Here is an 18,366-nt window from a genome sequence, read left to right on the forward strand (position 1 = left end):
CTAAAACTATGAAAATAGGCAGGAGCATAGAAAACTTCAGCTGTATTCTGAATTGAGAACCTATAGAACAAGTAAAATATTTCAGTTATTTAGGCAGTTTTTAGTGAAGATGGCAGGTTAAATATGGAAACTGGTATGGTGGGTAGAGAGCTGAATAAATTTATATGGAAAGAAGAAATTAGCCAAAACACCCAAATAGCAGTATACAAGACAGTGTTCAAACTAGTTTTAAGTTATGCATCTGAGAGTTAGGTTAGAAATAAAGAACTTGATCAAAGACAAGAAACAACAGATATGAGAGTTCTGAGGAAAAATTAGGGGAGTGAACCGCTGGCATCAATAGCAGAATCATATTAAAAATTAAAATATTAGAAAGGAATTTGACATTATTAGCATTCAAAAATGTGTCAGCAGAGCTAATCTAAGGTAGTATGGCCATGGATGAAGAAAGGTTAGCAAAACTGATGTTTGATGCCAAGATGGCAGGAAAGAAACCCAGAGAAAGACTGATTCAGTCAGAAGTGCCTTAGAAGCACAAAATGTTAGATATGACAATATTGGAGTGCTTACAAGTAATAGACTAATTTGGCAGGAAATTGTTGCTAGGAGATCAATGATAATGTAAATGTAATCATGGTGCTGTCATAGTAACCTGAACATCCCTTGTGGGTGCATATCAGGAAATTGACTTTCTTTAAAAAAAAACTCTATTAAGAGATGACAGTCTGGTCATCATAAAAACAGAAGAGAGGAAGTTGTTTTTGCTAGGTCACACTCATCTTACACATTCTTATTTACTGAGGGCTGATAACTTACCTATGTGTGAAAAATGCAATACACATCTTACCATTTGTCATGTTTTGGTGAGGTGTCAACATTTCACACAAGCAAGGAATGAAATTTTTACATATCTGGCCAAGCCATATGATAGGTATTATCAAACTCAGACAAACTGCATGGCATTGTTAACTTTTTACAAAGAATTTATATATATATGCAAACACATTTGATGATAAATTCTATTTATATGCAGATACTGCATTGCTTGATTTGTTTGTACATACATATTATTTATTAATTTATCCTTTTATGACTATTTATTAACCCCTTGTGTACTGCTATAACCTATAAACTGGCTAATGAATAATGCAGTTAAACAAAATAAGCATTCTGAGTTGCCCCACATTATCTCTAAATAACCATCTCATTTGTTTAATTAGATACTTTACATTTGGTTTGTTAGCAGTGTTGGAATATGTGTCTGAATATAAACATAGAAGTTCACATTTCTTTTATTTGAGATGGAATATTTTGAATATTCCAATAGCATTCCTTAAATCTGATTTGTTTATAACGCATATATATATATACTGATTTATTATTATTATTATTTTTTTTTTTTGCAGATGCTCTGGGAATAGGAGAGACATTTATTATGTATGCATTTATATGCCTTGGAGCATTTCTGTTTGTATTCTTCTTTGTGCCAGAAACCAAAAATAAGACTTTAGAAGCAATCTCAACTGAAATGAAAACTAGGTAAGTTACTTAGCCTTGCCTGTTAATATTTATAGGTGAGTTCTTGTTACTCTCAGGTACTCCATGTTCTTACTCAGTGTCATCACACAAAAACTACCCATGAATCAGAAAATTAAATCAACTTTGGACTGAGGACATTATCTATGATGTCCTTTTAAGTCTCTATTACATGTAACAGCACTTTTTTTTACCCTCTCTTATAGGTAATAGAAGGTCAAAAAAGTATCTACAAGATGTTCAAGTTAGTTTTTCTTTATATACAAAATACTCTTAATTAATAATGATAATTTTAATTCATGATGCATATCCTGAGGTAAAGTTTTAAGCTATTTATTACATTGAACAAGAACTTTTATAGTGAGAGCTAGATCTTGCTATAAGGTTTTATAGAATAGTTGAAGAAATGCCTTCTGAAGCTAACTTTTTTTTTATCTAATCTATGTTCTTTACCTGCTGCTTTTAGTTTTTAACAAAGATGACATGAACATGTCATCTTTGTTAAAAAATGTAGTTTAATTTTAGACATAGGCTTCCCATCAGTAGTGCGCCTGGTTGTCATGCTGGTTTTTCTGTTTAGGGATTTATATAAAAGAGTTTTGAAGTAGTTATAATAGTGCATAAGCATTTCCTTGGAGTGTAGTAAGGCACTATTTGGTTTGTTATATTGGGGGGGGGGGGGAGATTAGACATACTAGCCACTGAATTAAAATTTTTTATTTAATACAGTGATTTCCATGTAGGCATGTGACTGCCAATACCAATCTTCTTGAATTCCTTATGCATAGTTCAGTGAGACATGGGTTGGGAACAGTCTTCATTAAAAGCTTAGTCAATTGCTGCATACAGAAAGTTCTGTTTGTCCATACAAGCTTTCTCAGATGACAGTGATCTCGTTCCTGATATCTATAAGCAGAATGTCTTAGGATCACAGTTACGGCCTCTTAAATGAGCAATGTGGATTATTTTTCCACTGATTAAACAGCCTGGATATTTCATCTTTTGTGAAACCAGTCAGTGTTGCTGTTTTCAAAATCATGGTTCCAGCCAGATGGGCATCCACAATAAGCCCTTTATTGAACTCTGAAATATCCTTTGTTTTTCCAATTGTGATCATAACTACTCATGAGTTGCCTGGAACATATGGTGATGCTCTTGACCAAGTATTTTGCATGTATGCTGCATAAGTGACATTTATATATGCATAAAGTTTCTAATTCAGGCCAGTATGTGTAGAATTAGCTCAAGTGTTTATAAGATTCCATTCAGATATCAGTATTCACTCAGAAACAATTGTCTTTTAGTTGTCTTGCTATACAAAAGTTTAAAAAGTTCTGCTCTTTCAGTAAAATTTTTCCATAAAGGATTTTTTATATATTATCTCTGCATATATTATAAAATAGCTTTGTTTACCTAAGATTTAAAAAAAGATTGTGTGGGCAAAGAATAATGGTTGGCATTCAGTGGGACAAAGTGCAAAGTTATGCATCCATTTTGGGCTGAGGTGCTAACAAGCTGCAATGGGAAGTGTACTATAAGAAATGGATGAGACAGTCCAGAGATTTGGGGGTCAGGGCTCCAGTAATCCACTTGCCACAGACAAGTTATCAGAGACATGTGGCAAGTGAATTTTCAGCCTCATCTGTTTAATATTATTATGTGACACCTCCACTCCCTGGAGGTGTCACATAATAATATTATGTGACAGTAATGAATCTTTGGACAGGGAGTCCAAAGATTCATCGAGGGAGAGTGTGCCAACAGCATTGAATAATTGAACCCCTTTCAACCATTAACCACACTCAAACTTGCTTTTTTTTGCATGAGCCATTAATAGCAGAGGCTCTACCAATTGACCAACCTTTGCTGGCAGGCTTAGAAAATGTTCCTCTAGTTGGCGACTAGATTCGAACCAAAGTGTCTCATCGTGCAGTCGAGCACCGTAGAGTGCAAACGGCACTTCTACTGAGCTACACAGGCGATTTTCTTCACATTAAGTTATTTGAACGTGGCTGCCACCAGTGAATGTAATAAAGAAGTTTTATTTCTACCATGAGATAGTATATTATGTAATTAATTTAATATTTAATGCCTTCATACTGTTTATCCCTGCAAAAAAGTTAGCTTGCACGAATATACACTTAAAGATATGCCTCACTGCTGTTTCCGAAACATGAAGTAATTCCATCCTATGACAACAAGCCATATTATTTATCTCTCACCCTGCATCAGCAGATTAATTTTGAAATAGTCAAATATTCTAAAACAAAATTTTATTTTTCATAACTTTCAGGTCGTCGCCATTCTTAAAAAAAATTCAGAGATACATAATTAGCTTGAAGTAATTATATATGTGAACATTTTTACATGATGAAAAGGCTTTTTAAGTGTTATTTAAAAGACAATTGTCTTGCAAAGATGAGTTAGAAACAGGATCATGTTACTCTGACTGTTGCTAGTATTGAAATACTAGCACTTCATTGTCTTTGCTATTGAATTATTTCTATAGATAATTTATATAAATTCACCTTTATTATAAGAAACAAATGAAAGTTAATGCAAACTACAATTTTTTTTTAGTTTTGTGAAATAGTGCAGAAGTAAGGAACCAGAAAGTATTAAAAACATTGGAGAAATAGTTATATCATAAACTAAAAACAATTCATGCATGCTTTCTAATACAAATGGCTCAAAGAATTTGAGTGGCAGTGTGCTACAAAAGCTAGGTTGTATAAAAATATCCTGGGATTGCCAAAAGTAATTCTTAATTACTACAAGATTTTTGATGCCTTTAAAAGTAGTCATTTAGGCTTCATGAAACGTTCAATTTTCATAAAAAAAATACTGTAATGCAGACTTTCAGAAATCACCTGGGTAACACACTTTAGAATTCATCTTTCTTTGGAAAGTAACTATAAACTATTTAAACACTTGAAGAGCCTCTTTAATACAGCCTATTATAAAAGCTAAATTCAATAAAACATTTATCTTCAAAAGCTTCATCGGTTCAATAACTAGAACAGTATCAAAATGACATGATATACACAGTTATTGCTGACTTTGTTAAACAAAAATTAGTTAAGGAAATTGACTTCAGTAATGAGTCTCTTCCAGATGTTTCTACAGATATTTTACATGAGGAAAAACTCATTATATGAGATGCATAGATCAAAATCATAAGACATTCATTTCCTCTCCAAAACTCAGTCGTAGTGTATTTTGATGAATAGACCATTTTGTTTCGTTATACAAAATGCACCTACACCTTTAATCAAAATTCATACTACAGCAAGTAAAATTTTCTGTGACCAGTAGATTTAAGTGGTATTTCTGAAGCCCTGTATAGGGCAAAGGTGAACAGGGAGTTGAAGATCAGAGATCATACTGCAAACAAATTAGACAAAATAGCAGAAGGGATCACTTGAATGCTCAACTTCTTGAGCATTCAAGTGATCCCTTGATTTCAATTTAATTTAATCAAGAAGTTGATCGCTCAACTTCTTGATTAAAAATGGTTTATAAGTTTTGGCTAGTGAATAGAAAAGAGAGGATGCAATAGAAACATAAGTTACTTAAGAAGTTTTACATGACAGATGGAGAAATTTTGCAGTATGTGACAGGAAGTGAAAGACCAAAGTGTTATCCTTGGAAGCTGAGTAAAAGTAAAACTAATTCTTTTTGCTTGGAGAATTGTAAACAAATAGAATGGGTTGGCAGTGGTAGATGAATGCACTGTCAGCTAATGAATTTAAAGAAAGGTATGATAGGCATCGTATAAACAGTAGTTAATGTGAACCTTCAGCGATGACTCCTTGGACTTAATGTTTTGAAATATATCTGTATCCTGGCATTTTTCCCCAAAACATGTCTGTTTCATCAACCTGTTGTGCATACATCTATGTTCACTAATATCTTTTAATACATTTCAGCATGCTCACTAGTGACCTTGGCAATCACTTTTGTCTTAAAAACCAGCATATTTTTAAACTGATTAAACCATCTAAAAATGTTTCAGCAAACTTTAAGGATGTAGATCCTTTTTACATGCTCTTTTATATAAGCATCATCCTTTGTGCACCTAAACTTCCTTTTCATTTCTAGATCAGTCTTATGGCATTTAACAAGTGGGTCCACCACTCTTCTCTCTCTCTCTCGGCCTCTTTCTTCATGATTAACACATTGAAAATTTTTTAAACGATATAAACCATCGAAAAGCTAAGAGGGCTTTGCAACTATATGGTAGTAACTATAACTTGAGAATGAAATTAGACATGAAGATAGCTTAACATAATTCTTGCAATTCAAAATTTTAATATCATTATGGGAAAACTACTGAGATATATAGAATTCCTCTATACCTCCTCCATTATGGAGAAGCTATTCATTAGCTGAATGAGAATGATAAAATTTGGAAGGTAGTGTTAGTAGGAGGTAGAGAGTATCTGTATTGGTGAAACTATTCCCAGAGATAGATGGAGGCACGAGAAATAGTTTTGCTTGGCTTTTCCATTAATAATAAAAGCAGTAGCATTTGGTGCATCCTAGCTGGGATTTAACTCTTGAAGCAAACTCATTAAGAAAGGCCCTTCCACAAAAACAATATCTACTCTGCTCATTCCTAAGCGGTATCTGAAAGCAAGGCCTTTGGAATACCACAAAGAACTGATCATAGTCCTGGTCAAATGCCATGAATTCCTATAATTTTATGGTTGATATAAATAACTGTGCTAAGCTGTACACATAGGTTTCTGTGGTTAAGCAGTTCTGTAGGTAGTTTTCAGTATTGAGACCACATTGTAATATAAAGTTTATTTAAAATAAAATTAAAACCTTTGTTGTGTAAAACTTATGTACGATTACCTCTAATAAGTCTTACGACACATGAAACTTGTTGGGTTTTAATTTGTTTATTTTTAATAAATTATATTACAATGTAGTCTCAGTACCAAAAACTACCTATAAAACTCTGCTAAGTATTTTATTTAATGTGATTTTAGAAGCAGAAACATATACCCACATGATTCTGCCTTGCAAGTGCCATTATCGAGCAATGTTGTCTTTAAGTTGTGCTTTGAATATGTAAAATAGTAACCACTTATCGATGTTGCATTATCATCCAATGCTTCCATCAGTCTCTTCATATAATTGCAAAATACATGAAGCCAGTCATGGGAGAAAAGAAAGAAGGAAATTATTTTGATGCTTATGAAATATAGCATACTTTGTATTCATTCATTCATTTATTTATTTATTTTAAATATGTTGCTGAGCTCAAATACTTAAAACAAATGGAGCTATCTCTAACATGATTGTATTTCATTTGTGAAATTAAGGTGCCACCAACATAAATGACTCAGTCAAAATCTTTACCGTATAAAATAAAACAGCTTTTTTTGTGTGTAATATACTGCTCAGCTTAGTGGGAAACCTTTCCACAACTTCTAGTTTCTAATCCAGAGGATCCTTAAAATATGTAGATAGTCAAATCTTTAAAGGTACCTGTGACATGACTACAAGACTTTTGAGGTTTCATGTATATCACATACATGAAACCTCAAAAGTATGGTCTGGCACAACATAGTACTGATGCTAAGCAGTATCCAGTGGGATGAAGCAGGTTTAAATATGAATGCCTTTTCAAAGAAAGTTGCGAAGCCCTTTTACATCGGCCGAATCTGAACGAGTGTCTCTCTCTCTACCAAAAGTTTGAGAGAGTCTATTTTATGTAACCATCAAAAATAGTTTTTAATGGTAAACTGCTGACTGCTGTATGTACCTTGTATTCCCATTTCTTTGATTTTCTTTTTTCTATGCACTGTTATTTTCAGTATGAAATATCTGTACTTTCATTTCATTAAAATTAATTACTGTGGTTATGTAGATTGTCAGTTATCAGTATGCAAAAAAAAAAGCAGTCTGACTTTTGCTTTGATGGCATGGGGGGATGTATTTTAAGTTAAAAGTGGGGTGAGAAAACACACAAAAATTAAATGCAGAAAAAAATATAGTTAATTCATATTATTCAATTGTTTCTGGCACTACAATGTTTTCTTAAAAAATAAAAAGAAGCAAAGATAAGATGCAGGGTATACTACTGATGGGGATATTTTTGAGTAGGTGGTGAAGGATAAGGACCTGAGTTTAGGTAAACACATTGCTAAGACAACAGTACAACTGATTATGACAGTGATGTGGAGGACACTGATATGTAGAAGTAAGGAGATTATGATTCCATTGTGCTTTGATCAGTCTGCATATAGATCACTGTGCAGAGATTTGGTCACCTAGTTTCCAAGGGATAAGGAGATATTAGGAAAGGGTCCAGAGAGTGATTGGCTGATGGTTTCTTTGGAACAATGAAGAAAGGTTGAGGAAATGCAGTGTACCATCTAGTGGATAGAGGGGGAGGGGATATGATAGACATAAACTGATTTTTTCCCCTCAAAATACATTAAAAAAAAAATCACCCATCACTGTCAAAAGGAGAAAGTCATTCTCCTTTTGACAGTGATTACAGAGAATCTCAGTGTAATCAGTCATGTACTTTATATAAATAAATCATCAGCATAAGATTTATTTCATAATTAAACATGTTTAATGCTAAATGTAATTATCTCCCAACTGTCACATACAAAGAAACCAGTGACTAATCTTTTGAATGTATACAGTTTTAAATAATTTTGTTCTATTTTCAGGTTATACCAGAAAAAGAGAATAACTTCAACTTTGTAAGATGTCTTCCACTTGCCCCTTCAGAAGATAATTCCATATTTGGTTTTTGAGAGCAATATATTATTACAAAATGTTTTTATATATTTTTGTATGCAAGTTTTATATACAATCAATATTTTATGCTCAATATTATTATGATGGACATTAAGTGAACTTTAAAAAAAAATGCCATGTGCATAACCATGTGCCTATCTCTAAGTTTTGGAATGGGATTGCTGCTAATTGTTTATAATTTTTTTAAAATTAATTATACATTATTCCCACACCTCTGAACTCTAATAGTGTTTCCTTCTACTGTACAGCTACAACCAAAACATATGTTATACACATGCTGTATAATTTTCATGTGTTCAGAATTTAAATGTTGTTACTAGTTTTTCTGCCTTCTCCCTGAAAGAAGCTCATGACATATTCAGTGAAATATATAAGTAATAAATTATATTTAGTTTTCTCCTTTACATATGTGAAGCTGTTATTTAAAAATTATATTATAACTGAATATAATTTTAATATCCCAGCTATAGTTCTGTTTTTAGTAATTGAAATAAGTTTGTTGCCAAGCTACTGAAAAGGATATACAGTTACCTCAATTTAATCTTTAACTTAACATTTACACTATTTTAAAGGAAATTCACTACAGCAAACTGATTTGTTCTGTTTTCCTGCGAGTTCTTTTGCAAGATATTACACCATTTTCAAACATATTACAAACTATTATCACATGACCATTTGGTACGATTTATGCTGCAAGTATACTTGAAAAGAGGCTGAGAACAACAATCTGAGTTCAGGCTAAACAAAGGGTCAAGACCAGATTTTTCACTTCACAATAGTAGTAGAAAATTTTTCAGATGAATGCAAAAATAGGGGTGCATATCATTTCTTGAGGTAGAAAGGCATCAAAAACAATGTAGAAAGACAGCTGTAATGGATGTTATTTGACCAGAAATGCTTAAATAATTAGGTATAAAAGTCTTGCAGTGTCACTGTATAATTCAGAGAGTCTGGTCAGAAGATCAGATTCCAGATAATTGCAGTAGAGCTCTCATAGTTCCCATCTATAATAAAGGGGAATAAAGCTGAATGTGAGAATTACAGAGGAATTTCTCACTGTGATCCAGGTAAGATTTATGCAATTATACTTGAAAAGAACAAGCTGAATTCAGGCCAAAAAAAATCAAAATCAGATTTTTCACTTCACAAACAGGTGAGAAATCGCAGGAATATGATAAGGATCTGTTTTGTAGATCTGGAAAAGGCATAGGACAAGGTGACCAGAGAAAAGGTTTTAAAAACACAATTATATAGGGAATATATAATCTATATTTAAGTTATAAGTCAGCAGTTAGAATTGAATGAAATAGAATGGTTTGATGTAAAATCAGGGGTAAGACATTATCTCCACTCACATCATCTATATGAATCATATTATAAAAGAAAGTGAAATTAAACTTTATATTAGAATCAAAGATATCAAACTTAGCTCTTTGCTTTATGTGCTACTAGAAACATCCAGTGGAAGTCTCCAGGATTCTCTAAATTGCATAACAGTTGTAACAAGCCTGCTATGAAAATCAACAACAAAAAGACCAGAATTATGAAATCAGACAGGAAATATAGAAAACTTCAGTTTTATTCTCAATGGAGAATGTGTAGAACTAGTAAAATATTTCAGCTATTTAGGCCCAGGAAAGCTGGTATGGTAGAAGCCAGTTGAATAAATTTATATGGAATAAGACAGAAATTAGTCAACACTAAATTATTGGTATAAATGTTCAAACCAGTTTTAAGGTATGGATCTGAGAGTTAGGTTAAAAATAAAGCACTTGATCAAATAATAGAGAGTGAACAGATAGCAGAATCATATTAGTATTCAAGAATATGAGCAGAGCTAATCTAAATTGGTATTGGCCACTTATATAGAATGGATAAGGAGGGGTTAGCAAAACAGATGTCTAATGCCAAGGTCTAGGTGGATTGATTCAGTCAGAAGTGCCTTAGAAGCATGCAATGTTATACAATATCGGAGTATTCAAAAGTAAAAGTCTAATTTGGAGGGAAATTGTTGATAGGAGATTAACAACGTAAAATTATCATGTAGCTATCACAGCTGAAATGTACCTGAACTGAACACCTCTTGAGGGAACATTTCACATGAAATGTGAAACGTTAAATGGAGTTTGCATTTGAATAGCATACCATGTTAGCTTGAATTTATCTGTTTGTAACACCAATTTTAAAAATGTCCATTTCTAGGGTCACAAAGAAATGTGAAACGTTAAATGGAGTTTGCATTTGAATAGCATACCATGTTAGCTTGAATTTATCTGTTTGTAACACCAATTTTAAAAATGTCCATTTCTAGGGTCACAAAGTTATTTTTTTCATCAGAAAATATGCAACAGGTTCTGTTTTTTTAATCAGAATTATTTTATATATAGCAGAACTGCTACCATCTTATGGTCCCTAACATTACATTGTTGTCTACAATAGTATGGATTCTACAGTCAATTTTCTTAAATTTTACAGGATGAAAAACCCATTTGCTCATACCAGAAGTTGACTGACTTGAGAACTAGTTGAAAAAAGCACAGAAAAAGTTTCTAAATTCAGTGACAAATCAAACTTAGAATGGTCTTTCTTTGGATGGCCTATAATTAGGGATACAAGCACCATTTCACCAGTCTACACAGGCCTGCACTATATTCCAAAAATCTACAGATATAATAAATATGATTTACATTGCCATTGTTTGAATGGAGATTTACATATATGATATATACTATACATGTATATTGCCAAATTCATATTAGCATTTTCAGAGAAGGAATGCTGCACAAGTAAGTGAAACTAGAAAGTATGGCCTAAAGTCCTAAAATTAGCCACCCAGTGAGCATGGAAGGTGTAAAGGATGAAAGATGGTCTTCACATCCAAATTTTATTGAGACTGTGATACTTTTAAGGCAGATTCAAGAAAGCATCTTTGAGCCTAATTTTGCAAAAGTATCGACAATGGATTTCATTACTGTGATCAATAACAGAGGCTGTTAGACCTGAGCATAGTGGCAAATCAGTCCTTATGTTCAGAAATTCTGATGTTGGTTGTCTTCCAGTCTCTCAAAATCTTGCCAGAGTGATTTTTACAAGAGTGAATAAAGGATGCTAATTTTTGCAAACAGATGTTAGGATTTTTGACATCCTTTCTGAAGATCCAAGAATACATGGGATAGAGAGAGAATTAAATTATTGATCCACTAGAAGGTTTTAGTTATTGCTTACAAAGCTGTGCATATGGTTAGGTTCATTAATGAAATAGTTTTTAAACCCAACTCACATGAAAGGTTTTGTGAAAGGCAATTAATGATTTTTGAATAGAAGTGTGTGCTTCTTCTGCTGAACAACATAGGTGTTTTAACAATATAGCTTTGCAAAACTGATGGGAGTGAGATATAGGAAGCTTATTATTTATTATAAGAAACTGAAACTGGCAAGAGGTGCAGCAAACAAGCTTTTTTCATCATCTGCACTTTTATAACTGAAGTACTCAAAAAATAAAAATTTAACCATCATTACCCAAACTAGTTGTGTACAATTATTATATTTTGTGTTTCACATTACATTAGCCCACTTACAGTGAGATCCAATAACATTCGCTCTCTCTCCTAGTCAAGTAAAATATGTTAAAGCAGAAGAGTACAGCTCTTACCATAATAAGATTGTGATAACCACAGGAATAGTTTGGTATAGTGAATTTCTTTAGAACAACACTGTTTATAGGGTTGTGTCTTTTCAATAGTTTATTATAAAGATGGTGCTATGTTAATAGTGCATTGTGGTCAAATTTTGTATTATACACATCTTGTTTGCTATTCTATGAACATATTTTGTATCACTGCTCTATACAATAATTAGAATTCTATTTTTTGGAATATTTATTATTATAGCAATATATTTAAAAGAATGAACATTTAACAATTTTAATATAGTTCTTTATAGAAAAATGCAATTAGTCACTATTTTTGGAATAGCTATACATGTTGTATATGTGTAAATTATACTACATTTTACATCTTGAAAATAATGTGAAACTACATAGAGATATCCAGATATGATATTTACATTATAATTGCTTGCTTTATTTCTTAGAAATATCAGTAACTGTCCTATTAAAAATGATGCACAAAATGCTATTTTATGATTTTATTTTAACTTCTAAATACAGTATTATAAGTTATACATGTTTGGCTCTAGCTTTCTTCTAGCACTCGTGTCTCTCTGGAGGAATATGAAGGAGCAACTGAAATCTGAATAAAGAATAGAAAACAATTTGAAAAATGTTTAAAATTACTAGTAATTTTCAGATGCAAAAATGAAACTAACTTTACTTGCAACTTTCTCAGCATGCTTGAAATAAAAAAAATTTTAATGTTTTTTCCTGAGTGATAATTACAAAGCATAGAAAATAACTTCCAAAGCTCAATCTTTGAAAGGACTAAAAAAATAATAATAATAAATATTTCATTTGAAAGATTTAACCATTTCAAACACTACCATATGTATTTGATAAATGAATCCGTGCATTTCGTACCAAGCACATTCAGTATCAACACTTGAAGCGAGAAACTTCCAGAAATTACTGTTTTACTGCATATTTATAAAAGTGCTATAACAAAACAGTAGTGAATGGGATAGTGTTTACTATGTGTGCCACCTCCAGATGATATAACTGTTACTCCAGGTAGAAAAAATAAGTAAAAAATGTGAATATCTTGTTAATAAATTCAGAAAGAGGCAAGTACCTCTGCCTTCTTTTCACTATCCAGTGGTATCTCGCTAATCCAAACTAATAAAAACCGTACTCGTTCAGATTAGCGAATTTTCCCCAAAGAGACAACAATAACTAGCATTTAAGACAAAAATAATGAGATTCTAATGGTACATCAATTTAATTCTGTAAATAAATGAAGTATCTGATAGAAAAAAAGGTGCTATACTGTAATGTAAAACTTTAAAAAATAATTCAGTAACACAAGTTTATTTTAGTAAAAAATTTAGTTTGTATGAACCTGTATTATTGAGGATTCTGATTTAATAAAATTGCATAGTTCAGTACATAACTTAATTGGAGTAAAAAATATCACTTCCTTGTACACAACACAAAAAAAGTTGCACAAAATAACACAAAAAGTGTTTTATATCTGTAAAAAAGTCACTGATTTTCTGAAACTAAACTTTTCAAATGCATCTTCTTGGAACTGCATTAGCAATAAAATTTTGTGGAATGGTGCATCATTCTGCTTAGCCCATTCTATACGCATATTAAAACTGTCAACTGCCTCTTGATATTTTACTTTTTTTTTTTTCTTCGAGTTCTTTATCGTCATCATCATCTTCTAATTCATTCTGTAGCGTCATATTTATAATTTCAGCATCTGAATTGATTTCAAATTCACTTTTGGGTTCCACCTGTAATCCATTCCGTAATATCTGTTTGTGAAATTTCAACATCTAGATTTATATTTTTAACCAAATTATGCATGTTTTGAATTTCCCCTTTTTGTGTATCACTGTAGTTATACTGTATTGTAATAATAAGAAATAAATAATAATAGTTAAAATAACAGCACACAAAATAATACGTAATAAAGAAAACTTTTTTTTTCTTTCAAAGCACAGTTCAGATTACTGGAGGGTTCGGACTAAAGAGGTTCGGATTAGTGAGATACCACTGTACTTAGAAGCAGCACAAGCCAGCCTCTTGACAGCAAGGAAGTTGCATGACACTTTCTCTTACTGGATATACTGTATATAAAAACAAAACATTAAGTTGCACTCTGCAGGAACTTGAAAAACAGAAATGAATACTTTACAGGTCCTAGCATCAAAAAAAAATTTTTTTTTTTAATTGCTTTGTTCGCAAAATTCAGGACAACTGAGGTGGCTGGTCACCCTACTAAGGTCTGTTGTAAAATCTCCTCCGTAGATGAATTTGAATCCAGGGAAATTGTGATAATAAAAGTTATCTAGTGTAATGTATAATTAACTAGTTGTTTCTTGGTCACCCATAGTGCAATGCTTTTAGCTATAGTATTCCACGAAGGAAATGCTAAGTTTTCTTTTGGGCTTTAAGTATTTCTTACATTTGGTTTAAGTGAATACTTGTTATACTCCTTCCTTTGAATGGCTGACTTTTTGGCATTTTGCTAGCTTTTTTTTTTTAACACTGAATGGAATAATACATAATTATATTTTGTATATAAATATTTGTATTCTACAGGGGAAGCATGTTTTTTTTTTCTTTTTTCCCCTTTGTTTAAATCCTAATGAAACATTACTGGCATGATCAGATGAATCATAATATATGAAACCAAAGACCAATATAAACATATCAAACAATTTTACCAATGATCTCATAAGAAAAGACATTGTTCATAAATTTAAAGAAAATATCTGCTGTGATTTATGCTTTACATTTCCACATTACTTATATTAAAGTAAAAGGGATGTGTTAGAAGCTAGCAGCAGAAAGTTTGTAGTCATACAGAGAATATGGCCCAAAACAAACACTTTCAAAAGAAATTTTGGGAGCGGGGGTGCTTAAGGGTCAAAGCTGTATAACTGAGAGGAGACCTCCACGTAGCCTTAAAGGAATGCAGAGAACCGACCAGGGCTTCTGACCTAATGTATCCAATCCTCACCTTCTCGTGGTGCACCCTGTTGAGTATCTACATCGATACTGAACGAACGAGGATGGGCTGGCAATTTGGGATTTAGCCAACCAAATTATATTCTTATTGGTTATTAAACCAAATTAAAATGATGGTACAGCATGACAATATTTCATACCTGCTGGGGCATTGCCCGATTAAACAAGGCCCCCGTTGCTTTCGACAGGGAACCAGAGCGAACAGCGAAAAGTCAGCTACTGGAACAAATCTGAAAACAAACCCCAACTCAACATCACCAGAGTTAAAGATCGGTGTATCAACATAAGAAGCCTGAATGGCAAAGAAATGGAGCTAGCTAAAGAATTAGATAAGTACCAGATAGACATAATAGGGGTGAATGAAAGAAAAAAAAGACAAAAACTGGTGAGATCTTTCTGAGCAATAAAAATAAAATGTTATATTCAGACAATGAAAAAGGAAAAGTTGGTGCTTGTTGGGGATCTAAAAAGCAGAGTAGGAAATGATTGTGAGAAGAGGCAAGGAATAAGAAAAGTCTCATTGATAGTGATATTTTCTCCCTAGTGCAGGACACCAGAGTGTACAGAGGATTTGAAATTGGAAGTGATCACTATTTAGTCTTGAGCAGGATAAAATTGAATTTCGTATTGAAAAGAATAACATGTAAGAAAGTTTTAAAGCAAATAAAAGTTGAGCAGCTCTCAGATGTCAACTGTAGACTAAAATACACAAAGATTATAGAAGAAAAAATGAAAGAGTTTGAGAACAGGAATCAAACCTTGGAGATTCAGTGGCAAACTCTGAAGAAAACATTGATTGATTCTGCCAGAGAGGCATGTGGTGAGGTTGTCTGCAAGGATAAAAAAATCAGAACTCCCTGGTGGACACAGGAAGTTAAAGAGGCAGTGAAGGAAAAGAAGAAAGCATACCAAAAGTTCCTGTCAAATAAGTCAGCTTGCTCTTAGAGAATACAGAGACAAATGCAAGAATGCTAAACACTGTGTAAAACTAGCTAAATAAAAGGCATGGGAGGACTTTGGCAAGAATATAGAAAATAATTATCAAGAAGGTGGCAAAATATTCTGAGGTTGTTGAAGAAGCTTAGGATTGGAGGAAAGAGTGCTGTAAAAGGAGTTAGAGATGATAAAGGTGACATGAAAACGGGAGAAAAAGATATCCTTGAAGTATGGAGTAATTACTTTGAAAAACTGGTAAATGAAACAAGCAATGATGACAGCACAGTGGTAAAAAACACTCGACAGGCATACAGTCTGGAATATATATTTATACTTGAAGTAGAAAAAGCCATCAAAGGCTTGAAATGTAGAAAGGCAGCAGGAGTAGATGATATTCGACCAGAAATGCTCGAGTATGGTGGTATAATAGTCTTACAGTGGCTGCACTGCATAGTTCAGAAAGCCTGGACAGAGGGACGAATTCCCGATGATTGGAGTAGAGCTCTCATAGTACCCATATATAAAAATTGAAATAAAACTGAATGTGAGAATTACAGCGGTATTTCCCTACTGAGTGTTCCTGGCAAGATCTATGCAAGTATACTTGAGAAACGGTTGAGAAGAATTGTGGAAGGAAAGCTTGGTGAAGAACAAGCTGGATTCAGGCCAAATAGAAGCTGTCAGGATCAGATCTTCACTTTACGACAAGTAGTCGAGAAAGCATGGGAATATAACAGAGATCTGTATTTAAGTCGATTTGGAAAAGGCATATGACAAGGTGCCAAGAGAGAAGCTATTCAATACGCTGCAGTTATATGGTGTCAATGGGGCATTATATCAAGCAATACTTAGTCTTTATTTGAGTTGTAAGTCAGCAGTTAGAATTGAAGGAAGTACAGGAAGATGGTTTAATGTTAAATCTGGTGTGAGACAAGGATGTACATTATCCCCTCTGTTATTCATTATCTATATGGATCACATTATGAAGGAAAGTGGTATTAAACATGATATCAAAATTGGAGATGTTAATGACTAAATTGAATAACTGTTGTAATAGATATGGTATGAAGGTCAGCAATAAAAAGACAAAGACAATGAAAATAGGCAGAATCATTGAAAATGTCAACTGTGTTGTGAATGGAGAACCTGTGGAACAAGTAAAACATTTCAGCTACTTAGGCACGATTTTTACTGAAGATGGTAAATTAAATATAGAAATAGACAACAGAATCAGCAAAGCTGGTATGGTAGGAAGTCAATTGAATAAATTCATATGGAATAAGAGAGAAATTAGTCGGAACACTAAATTAGCTGTATACAAGACAGTGTTCAAACCAGTTTTAACTTCTGGATCTGAGAGCTGGGTCAGAAGTAAAACACTTGACCAAAGACTAGAGACCACAGATATGAGAGACCTGAGAAAGATTATAGGCATGAACATATGGCATCAATGGCAATATATTAAAAACGAGGATATTAGGAAAGAGCTTGACATTGTCAACATCCAGGAATGCGTTAGCAGAGCTAATCTCAGGTGGTATGGTCATGTAATGGCCTTGTAATGCTGGCATATACAGTATCCTTTCTTTTTTTTTCTTTTTTTATAACTGGATAATAATAAATAGATTCAATGTTTTACATCCTATCCTTGGGATATCTTTGACCTGGGATGGTTCAGTCCTCCTTCAACATTTGGTCACAGGCTAGTAGCATTTTATCCTAGAAATAAACTGCACAAATTTCCAGTAATGCCTGAGCATTACAATAGGTCTTACAATCCACCATTGTATCATCACTAATGGCAAGTAGCTGTTTTCCATGAGCTGTTACTTACTAGCAACTACTTTGATTTCTAGGAATGCTGACTAATTATAAAAACTCACTGGATTGTTTATATTCCAAAGCTTCAACTGCATTCTACCTTCTGCACAAAATTAGTTGGCCTTGTGAAGAGCAGCTCTACTCTGCAACAGGCATTGGAATTGAAATCCATGGACATTTGAGAAAGTCTTTAAGTAGTAAACAAATTTCCTCACCAAATGGAGATTTGAATGCTTTAAAAAGTTCCATGCTAATTTCTTTTTACTTTTGATTAATTTTTTTTTACATCCTCTCCTTGACTATCAGACTATGTATTTATACATAATCACCCTTGTCTTTATTTTTTTCTTCCCTATTTTAAACTCAATCACAACGCTTGTATTTAAAGAAATAGAAAGTATATAAATGGCTACATATTGTGAAGCTGGCAACTCATTAACAATTAATTTATTTCTTGTTCATGAGTTGTAAAGAACTGAATAAGCATTAAAAACAGAATAATCATTTTGAAAAAGAGGGCGATAGATAAAGATAAAACAGAAATTCTCTCATGAATTTTGAAATTTGAAAAAAAAAAAAGAAAAAATGTTCTGCAGTATGAAACAGATAGTCCCTGTTTCTTATCGAAGCATCTG

At 32.8% G+C, this 18,366-nt stretch overlaps 2 protein-coding genes across 8 annotated transcripts in view; one reads left to right on the forward strand and one right to left on the reverse strand.

Annotated features, from left to right (window-relative positions):
* Nucleotides 1–12,456, forward strand: part of LOC150095243 (solute carrier family 2, facilitated glucose transporter member 10-like) — a 208,886-nt gene extending 196,430 nt beyond the window's left edge. For 5 of the 6 annotated variants that reach the window (XM_090409703.1, XM_090409702.1, XM_090409704.1 and 2 more), the window contains 2 exons: nucleotides 1,407–1,539; nucleotides 8,232–12,456. In XM_090409703.1, the coding sequence (XP_090265829.1) occupies nucleotides 1,407–1,539; nucleotides 8,232–8,268 (170 nt within the window). In that variant the 3' untranslated portion in view covers nucleotides 8,269–12,456. Of the gene's footprint in view, nucleotides 1–1,406; nucleotides 1,540–1,742; nucleotides 1,781–8,231 lie in introns of all 6 variants that reach the window. The other variant, XM_090409705.1, reaches the window with a different exon arrangement.
* The window catches only part of LOC150095244 (SRA stem-loop-interacting RNA-binding protein, mitochondrial-like), a 49,800-nt gene continuing 43,887 nt past the window's right edge, over nucleotides 12,454–18,366 (reverse strand). For both annotated transcript variants that reach the window (XM_090409710.1, XM_090409709.1), the window contains one exon: nucleotides 12,454–12,572. In XM_090409710.1, coding sequence (XP_090265836.1) covers nucleotides 12,516–12,572 — 57 coding nt within the window. In that variant the 3' untranslated portion in view covers nucleotides 12,454–12,515. The remainder of the gene's footprint in view (nucleotides 12,573–18,366) is intronic.

Source organism: Typopeltis vanoorti, chromosome 20 (genome assembly GCF_054136105.1).
Source record: "Typopeltis vanoorti isolate ZY-2024b chromosome 20, IOZ_Tvanoo_1.0, whole genome shotgun sequence".
Taxonomy (NCBI): domain Eukaryota; kingdom Metazoa; phylum Arthropoda; class Arachnida; order Uropygi; family Thelyphonidae; genus Typopeltis; species Typopeltis vanoorti.